Source organism: Gracilinanus agilis, chromosome 2 (assembly GCF_016433145.1).
Source record: "Gracilinanus agilis isolate LMUSP501 chromosome 2, AgileGrace, whole genome shotgun sequence".
NCBI classification, from domain to species: Eukaryota; Metazoa; Chordata; class Mammalia; order Didelphimorphia; family Didelphidae; genus Gracilinanus; species Gracilinanus agilis.
The window spans coordinates 323,939,445-323,948,523 of record NC_058131.1 but is presented as its reverse complement, the minus strand read 5'-3'; the positions used below and the strand labels follow the sequence as shown (position 1 = coordinate 323,948,523).

The 9,079-nt window shown below is 39.1% G+C and overlaps 1 protein-coding gene across 2 annotated transcripts in view; it reads left to right on the top strand.

Moving 5' to 3' along the window:
* The window catches only part of LOC123237379 (protein CutA homolog), a 17,959-nt gene extending 11,005 nt beyond the window's left edge, over nucleotides 1–6,954 (top strand). Inside the window, exons 3-6 of one of the 2 annotated variants that reach the window (XM_044664266.1) lie at nucleotides 183–242; nucleotides 4,091–4,136; nucleotides 4,583–4,632; nucleotides 5,807–6,954. In XM_044664266.1, the coding sequence (XP_044520201.1) occupies nucleotides 183–242; nucleotides 4,091–4,136; nucleotides 4,583–4,632; nucleotides 5,807–5,909 (259 nt within the window). In that variant the 3' untranslated portion in view covers nucleotides 5,910–6,954. The remainder of the gene's footprint in view (nucleotides 1–182; nucleotides 243–4,090; nucleotides 4,137–4,582; nucleotides 4,633–5,806) is intronic. The other variant, XM_044664267.1, reaches the window with a different exon arrangement.
* The last annotated feature ends 2,125 nt before the right edge of the window (nucleotides 6,955–9,079 follow it).

Here is a 9,079-nt window from a genome sequence, read left to right as displayed (position 1 = left end):
TATATATATATATATATATATATTTTTTTTTTTTTTTTTTTTTTTTCCTCTTCAGCGAGTTAGTTCAAGTCAGCAAAATTTATCCCTAAGAGGCCAGTCCAGAGGACAAAGATATTGGATTTTGGCAAAGAATTGTTTTCTCAATCACTCACTTTTCATCCTCTTCTCTCTGTTTGCCTCAGGACCATTCTCGATAAGAAGCTGGCTGCCTGTGTGAATATCCTGCCAAGGGCCTCTTCTCTGTGAGTAGGGCCAGCTGCCCCTTCAGGTTTCCATTTTTGGCAATGGGGAAAGGGTTATGGGCAGGCCTGTTCTATTGTGGTAGTGCTATTGTCTCTCACTGTTCACCCCAGGGCACCCCAGGGAAACTTATCCCAGGCCCCTAAAACAGCACTAGTGTAGGAATTGATCCTTTTGTTGTGGCACTTGTTTACTACAAACCCATCACTCACAAGATAAAGACAGGATTGAGGGCTGGAAGGACACCACTAGAAGAAGAGATTGTCTATGTCAGAGAGGAATTCTAAACCTTTTTGCATTATGGACTCCCTGAGGCAGTCTGGAAAAGCCCATGCACGTCTATTAATGCACAGAATAAAGTACATCAGATTACAAAGGAAAACAATTATATGGTAATAGTTATAAAATAGGTTTTTAAACAAGGTTATGGACCCAAAGTTAAGAACCCTGCTCTTTCTCCTCATATGAACAAAATGAAAGATGAGATTGAAAGAGATGAAGTTATCAGCCATAGAGCTCACTGGTGGTACGTGCAGAATTCTGGACTCAAACCCAGATCCTCTGATTGCAAGTCCAGTACTTTATGCTGCCCTCCAACCAGATAAAAGATCCCCTATAATCTGAACCACCGAATTGTTTCCCTAGCATTGTTGCTCTTGAAAATGTTCCATTGTTTGGACTGTAGTGGCCATCTGATGTTGGACTGGTTATTTGAACCAAGTAACTGAATATATGGAAATAAAAGGCAATGTAATCCCTTGGGAAACTTGAGGAATGGATGGCCCTGTACCAAGAGAGCACTGACCCAGAAGTCAGGGACCAGCTTTCCATTCCAGACCTGCTAACAACTTGTTGTCACTGGGCAAGCCCCTTAACTTCTGAGCACCCAAAAGGGATGCTGGGGGGCAGAGGAAGGAAGCTGAATGCCATGTAATTTTTTTTAAACTCCTACCTTCATACTTAGAATCAATACTAAATATTGGTTCTAAGGCAGAAGAACAGTAAGGACTAGGCAATGGGAGTTAAGTGACTTGTCCAGGTCACACAGCTAGGAAGTGTTTAAGGTCAGATTTTGAGACCTCCCATTTCCAAGTCTGATTCACTGAACCACCTAGCTGCCCCCTGAATGCCACATAAATCTGATGATCAATAATGTCCTTAAAAAAAGGAGAAAATGTATCTCTTCCTCCTCCTCTTTTTCCTTATCTTCCTCTTTCTCCTTCCAGAGATAGGTATGGTCCTGTCGGTTTGAAGCTCGGGGTATGCTGTCAAACTCAGTTTATGTGTTGGTTAGTTTTGCTGAACTTTTTCCCTTTAAAAAAAAAAATATATATATATATATATATATATATATATATTTGTGACAAAGAATAGCCCCCTTGGGAGGGGAGAAAGAAAAATAAGGATAAAGATAATGTAAAAATGAAATATATCAATAAACATTTTTTTATTGGACTAGATAATTTCTAAAGTTCTTTCCAGCTTTAATAATCTATGAATTATGACACTTTGGGAATCTTGCACATTACTGAGGAATTAGGTTCCTTTCCCACAGAATGGTTATTTTCTTTCCCTGGCTTTTAAGGTCCTCCATAGACCAGCTAAGTTTATTTCCTAGCATGCTCCTATGTGAAGCCTCTGATCCATCTAAACTGGCATCTTTTCATTATCCTCCCACGCATGCCACTTGGTTCATTCTGGAATGCATACTAGAATACTCTCTTTACTCCCTCTGTATTCCTCAAGGCCCAATTCAGATCCTCCTTCCACACAGCCTTCCCTTTCTAGCACAGCCTTCGGTATTTTCCTCTGCTTTAGAACTCGGCACTTTTATTACCCAAATCACACATTTCACCATTAATTATAATCAGGCTCTTCCATATATCATTGCTTTGATTGATGTAATTTCACTACGAAGTTGTTAATATATTATAACCAAGGGTGTGCTGGTAAATGGCTTTTTTTTAGACCCTTACCTTCTATATTGGAGTCAATACTGTGTATTGGTTCCAAGGCAGAAGAGCTGTGAGGGTTAGGCAAGAGGGTTGAGTGACTTCCCCAGGGTCACACTGCTAGGAAGTATCTGAGGCCTGATTTGAACTCAGAATCTCCTGTTATTAGGCCTAGTAGTCTATCCACTTATCCACTATCCTCACTGTCCTCCATGTTTAACAACCAACTCTTCAGGGGGGAAAAAAGCAGCAAGATACATTTTTAAGTTTAATCTGCATTATTAATATTTTCTCAATTACATTCTTAAGTATAGTCAATCAACAACAACAACAAAAATCCCAGCCTTGATTTTTGGCATTGGTCAATTTCTGAAGTGTAAATGTTTTCGCTAAAAATTTAACAATCTGTTGCTTTTACTGAAAATTTAACAATCTGCACTTGAGTTTGAGCTGACTCTAGCATATTTCTGGTTATAATTAAACCTCGGTATTAGGTCATTTGCCCAGTCACGTGGTTCTAACATTGTTCTTTCCTATGAAGCTCACATCACTCTGTGGCATCATTTTCCCTTTATCCACTTCTCCCATTAGTTTACCCAATTCTACCAATTAACGCAAGACATGCCTGTAGGGCCAATGTGCACAGTATCTTAAGAGACCTATATCCTTATCATAGGAGTTTATGCTGGAAGCGATCTTGGAGATCATTTAGTTTACTCCCTTCCCTTTCTTTAAGATGAGGAGATTGAGACTCAGAGAGGTTACATAGTAAAGCAGCTGAGCCAGTATCTGAGCTCAGATTTGCTGATTCTAAAACCAATTATTTATTCCTCTTTTGTTCTACCTCAGGGCCTTTTGGGTGCTCTGCAGTTAGTTTATTTCCTATCCCATCTGTCCTTGACACCACGGCCAAACTAATTTTCCACATTGACTTTGTACCTTTTTGTTCATCTCTTAATGACACACTTTAAGAGGGTTACTATAGAAAAATGTATGTAGAAATTTGTTATTAAAATTAAAAAGGAATTTTAAAAAGAGAGATGCAATAAACTGGAGGGTGAGGGACCTAGGAAACCATGTCCTATAAAGAACCCATGAAGAAGGCTAGAATAAGAAGCCTAAAGAAGAGGGAGGTGGGGTAAAAGTGAGAAAGAGAATTGTTCACTTTCAGTATGGGAAGGAGCTATCCAGTGGAAAAAGGAATAAGTTCCTTTATTTGATATGGTTTCAGAGCTAGGAACAATAGGTGGAGGTCAAAAGGAGGCAGATTTTGGCTCCTTTAAGTAGAACTTACTAAGAGTTGTCCAAAAACATAACAGGAATTAGTGAGTTCCCTGTCACTGAAAGTATCGAGATTTAGGCTGGCTGAGCACTTGTCATGGATTCTATATAGGGTGTTCCCAAATAGAGAAAAAGTTAAAATTCATCCCCTCTGGCCCCGAGCTTCTAGGATTTTATGTTCTACCTCTCTAAGGTTAGAGCATAGAAAGTTCCTTATTTTTTAGAAATTCCTGATGGGAGCAGCTAGGTGGCTTAGTGGATTGAGAGGCAGGCCTGGAGGCAGAAAATCCTGGGTTCAATTCTGACCTTAGACATTTCCTTCCTGGGTGACCCTGGACAAGTCATTTAATTCCCATTGCTTAATTCTTTTAGCTCTTCTGCCTTGGAACCAATATACAGTATTGATTCCAAAACAAGCAGAAGGTAAGGGTTAAAAAAAAAAAAAGAAATCCTTGATAAAGGAGAGAGAAGAGGTTTTAAAATTTGTTTCACCTTAGTCACTTTTAACTAGCTGGGAATGAGTTAGTGGTATAGAATCAGGGGAATGGCATTTCAGGAGATCTCAGCTCAACCTTAAATAAGGATAGCATTTTCCATAATTTTACCAACTCTTCTAGGTACTTTTGGAAGGGAGAGATTGAAGAAGCCACTGAAATACTTTTGGTAAGTGTGGGTACCAGTCTAGACCTAATGGGTCTGGGGTAAGGTAGAGTAAGTAGGGAAGAGAAACAGCCCATTCATTTTGGTCATTTTCAATTTTTAAAATAAAAGTTCCTTAAAGTCACAAAATGTTAGGTCTGGAAGGGACCTTAGAACATAGAATGTCAGAGCTTAAATGGGCCTTAGAACATGCAATGTTCCAGCAGGAAGGAAAGGGCCTTAAGGATCACTTCATGTGATCCTTTTTCATTTGATGGATGAGGAAGGGGCACATTTCCATTTTTACCAAGTTTTATGTACAACGTATTGGCTCATTTCTGATGACCTCAGTGGAAATCCTTAGTTTTAGGTGAAAAACCTGCCCTCACCAGCTCATCAGAGGCCAAAGCAGTATCACATGACATGACCTGGAAATTGATTTCTGAAACATTGATGTTTCTCTTGAACAGTTAGTGAAAACGAAGACTTCAAAAATACATGAACTCTCTAACTACATCAGGTGAGACTTTTCTCTGTATGTCAGCCTGTTTCTGGTCCTCTTCCTCAGTTGTTGGGTCAAGATCTGAATCCAATGAATGTTCCAGAAATAGTGAACGGTAGGATGCTTAACTGAGCCTGTGCATGGTATCAACCATACCCCTTTGGGAGAATCCACATGGATGAGGAATTACACAGTCATTGGGAGGCTGGCTGCAAGGAACTATGGTGTTGAATAGTTTTCAGGGGATTCTCTGTATGTATGTATATAAATATATGTATAATATTTATTAAGAATCCTTTCTGTCCATCTTAGAATTAATAATGTGTATTGGTTCCAAAGCAGAAGAGCAATAAAGGCTATGCAACGGGGGGGTTTAAATGACTTGTCCAGAATCATACAACTAGGAACTATCTGAGGCCAGATTTGGACCCAGGACCTCCCTTCCCCAGGTCTGGCTCTCAAGCCACTGAGCCACCCAGCTGTTCCCCTATATGAATATTTATTATTATTATTTTAAATCCTTATTATCTATCCTAGTAACAAGTATAAAAAGAAGGGAATGGGCCAGACAATTGGAGCTAAGTGACTTGCTGTGGCTGACCAGGTAGGAAGTATCTGGGGTCTGATTTGAACCCAGGTCCTTCTGACTCTGTATAGAGAGTGAGATATCAAAGGTGCTAGTATTCCCCCAAGTAAGCTAACATTAGCAACAAGCTTTCTATTTAGGGTTTTGTGTGTGTGTGTGTGTGTGTGTGTGTGTGTGTGTGTGTGTGATACCTAAATCAAAGAGAAACAATATGGTAGAATGGATAGAGTCCTGGACTTAGACCTGACTTCAAAACCTTCTTATGACATTAACTAGCTGTGGGGGCAATTACCTCAGCCTTATGAGGCCCAACCACTCTCTGAGATTCATTTATTAAGTCAAAGGGCTATGATCCACACTGGCTCCAGTGATGAAACTATAGACCTTTTAAATATTAGAGAACAAAAGTCTCCATGATGATGTGCATCAAGACCCTTAATGAGGATAGAGGCCACTGGTTAAACGCAAAAGACAGCAGCATCATTTATTAATCTGCTCTTTGCTCATGGACATTAGATGAAGCATACACATCTATGAAGATCTCAGGGCTTTTTTCTCAGGAGATATTACCAACCACACTCACTCAGCATTTTTCTCTTCCCTTAGATCAGTTCATCCTTTTGAAATTCCTGAGCTCATCAGCCTACCCATCGACCAAGGAAACCCTGTTTATTTAAAGTGGATTGAGGAAGGAGTAGCTGAAAACTGAGCAGAGGCCTCTCTGCTTTCTGGTGTGACCAATCTTACATTGTTGTTTTTCCCATTGGGGAGAAGCCTGCATAGAGCTTGGCAGGAGGTGGGAGAGACAATTGCTCTCTCTTGGATTGCAACATATTTAAAAGATAATTAATTTATGGATTCTGATGCTTATGTCAGCCTTTTGCCCATTCCAAGTAATGAGCAGAAGAGGTGAAACGGTTCTGAATGGAAGAGAAGATAATTATATTTCAGCCTCTCCCTTCCCTTCACAACGAAAGTTGAATTCTTTAAGGGGCTCGTTGCAAGGGTTCTGTCCTTCCTCTCTTCCCCTTCATGCTCTACCATATGTAGCGTCCTTTAATACATTATTTTACTTGAACCTCAAAGCAACCATGTACCGAAGGTATTATCTTTGTTTTACATTGAGGAAACTGAGGCTCTGATATGATATGACCTATCCATGGCCACATAGCTAGTTAGGTATGAAAGGCAAGATCTGGACTGAGATCTTCCACTTTCTTTAGTTCCTTCCTAGCCAGACTCTGCTGCATCTAGGTTTTACTTAGGGATGTCTTTTGATTGTTAAAGGGATTGTTTGATTGTTAAAGACATTGTTGGAATTCCAGCTCAACCCTCCCCAGTTCCCTGTTTTCTCTATAACACTTAGATCTTTGGGGCATGAAAGCTTCTTGTTTCATGTTTTAGCTGATTACCCTCCAGAATGTTTAAAATGTGCCTTAAAATGAACAGGCTATGGAGCCACTCTCCTATAGACTCCAGGCCTCGGTGTCTTCAACAAGCATAACCAGAGTATTTATTCTCTTAGCCAAGGGAAAGGATGAGCCAAAGAGATGAGCTGGTCTGGGATGAATGGGAGTGAATGGTGGCATGTTCAACCTTCATTTATATTTTAAAGTAAATGCTATTAAAAATTTACTTATATCTTTTACTTTTAAATTACTTTTATTTCTGAATAAATCTTTTTGTTATCCGGTAGAGAGTTACCCTTGTAACCAAAAATGAAATATGCATTTTAATAAAGTCCAAGAATTTTCAACAAAATATATTTTAAGTTCATACAGTCATTTCAATTTAAATTTGTCTATTATTGCTATTTTTGCTTTTTAGCCTTATACTTGTAAGGATAAAAAATGCTTGCTATAGGATTATATATATCCCTTGAGCTGTTCCATATTTTGTAATACATATATGAAAATAGCATATATTCACATATGTGTGTGTAAATAATAATAGAATAGCTAGGTGGTATAAGTGGTTAGAGCACCCAGGCCTGGAGTCAGGAAGACCAGGCCTCAGATACTTCCTAGCTGTGTGATTCTTGGCAAGTCATTTAACCCTGTTTGCCTCAGTTTACTATAAAATGCACTGGAGAAAAAAAATGGCAAACCACATCAGTATCTTTGCCAAGAAAACCCTAATGGGGTTATAAAGAGTTGGCTATGATTGAAAGCGACTAAATGAGAACAAGCACAACGAAACATATGGGCAGATGTATATGGTATGTATACATATGTGAGTATGTGAGTATGTATGCATGAGTGTATATTTGTGAGTGTGTGAGTATGCATGCATGCATGCATGAGTGTATATTTGTCGTATATAGGCATATATCGATTATATCTATAGCATATAAACTATATACTACTGCTATATGTTATATATAGTGGATATGATTCTATATCTGTAGATATGGCATTTATATAAACATATGTATATATAAAAATGTAGACATAGATATAAATGTGTATGTTGTACTGAAACTGGAACCTTCAGTGGTCTGGGCCCAGAGCTGAGTAGATCATAAGTTTATAGTTGGGAGAAGTCTTTGAGGGGATGTAGGTCAGGCTTCTGAGGTAAAGGCAGAGTTGGGAAACTGCCTGGTACTTTTATTAACTCCACATTGCTCCCTATTGTAAAAGTTCCATCTTTTTAAAGACCAGTATTTTCCCCAGTCATGCTCTACAGTCTAGGATCATATAACAGCAATTCACCAAAAAGTAGAAAATGCAGTTGATCTAAAAGGCAATGTCAAGATTCATGGTGGCTATAAGCAGGCTACGTCTGCCATCTGTGGTGATTTATGCATGAGAAGCGGCATGAGAAACACCATCAAGCAACATAGAATAGCGAAACACCAAATGTGGAGTCAGAGAATTTGAGTTTGGATTCTGCTTTTACTATACTAAAGTCAGCCTGTCTGACTTTAGATTTTAAGTTCTTTCATCTGTAAGACAAAGGGTGTGAACTATCTGTTTCAGAAGATCTCTTTCATCCTCAAATCCCATGATTCTGTGTATGACCAGAAAAGAAGGTGAGTTGGTCAAGTCAAAACAAAACAAGTAACGATGAAGCCCCTCCCTCAGTGTGCATCAGCCAAACTTTAGTATGATAATTAGCTAATTTTATTTTATTTTTACTGAATGATGCTTGAATTTGTGTAGTTCCATTCTTTGACGTTTTAAAGAGTTTATATAAGATAAAAACTTAATAATAGAACCCCAATAGTTCAGAGTCCTCAGTTAAGCAAATTCCTTGTTCAGGCACTTAATCATTTGTGATCCTAGGGGGCAGCTGGGTGGCTCAGTGGATTGAGAGCCAGATCTAGAGTCGAGAGGTCCTAGGTTCAAATCTGGCCTCAGACACTTCCCAGCTGTGTGATCCTGGGCAAGTCACTTGACCCCCATTGCCTATCCCTTACCACTCTTCTGTCTTGGAGCCAATACACAGTATTGACTCCAAAATGGAAGGTAAGGGTTTAAAAAAATAATGTGTGTCACTATATGGAGTTTTCTTAGCAAAAATACTGGAACGGTTTGTCATTTCCTTCTTCAGAAGATTTAAGACAAACGGAATTTAAGTGACTTGCTCAGGGTCGTACAGCTAGGACTAGGAAGTATCTGAGGTCAAATCTGAACTCTCCACTGAGCTGTGTGAACTAAGATAAGTCATTTAACCTAGCTGCATCTCATTTTCCTCATCCATCTAATGAAAGGGATGGGCTCAGTAGCTTCGAAGGTCTCTTCTGAGTTTTAATTGTTTGATTCTATAAACTTTGATGTCTCGGGTCTAGACGTGTGGCCTTATAATCTAAATACCTTGCATTTGTCAAAGCTTTGCCACACTATCTCATCTGAGCCCACAACATCTCTATGATCTATT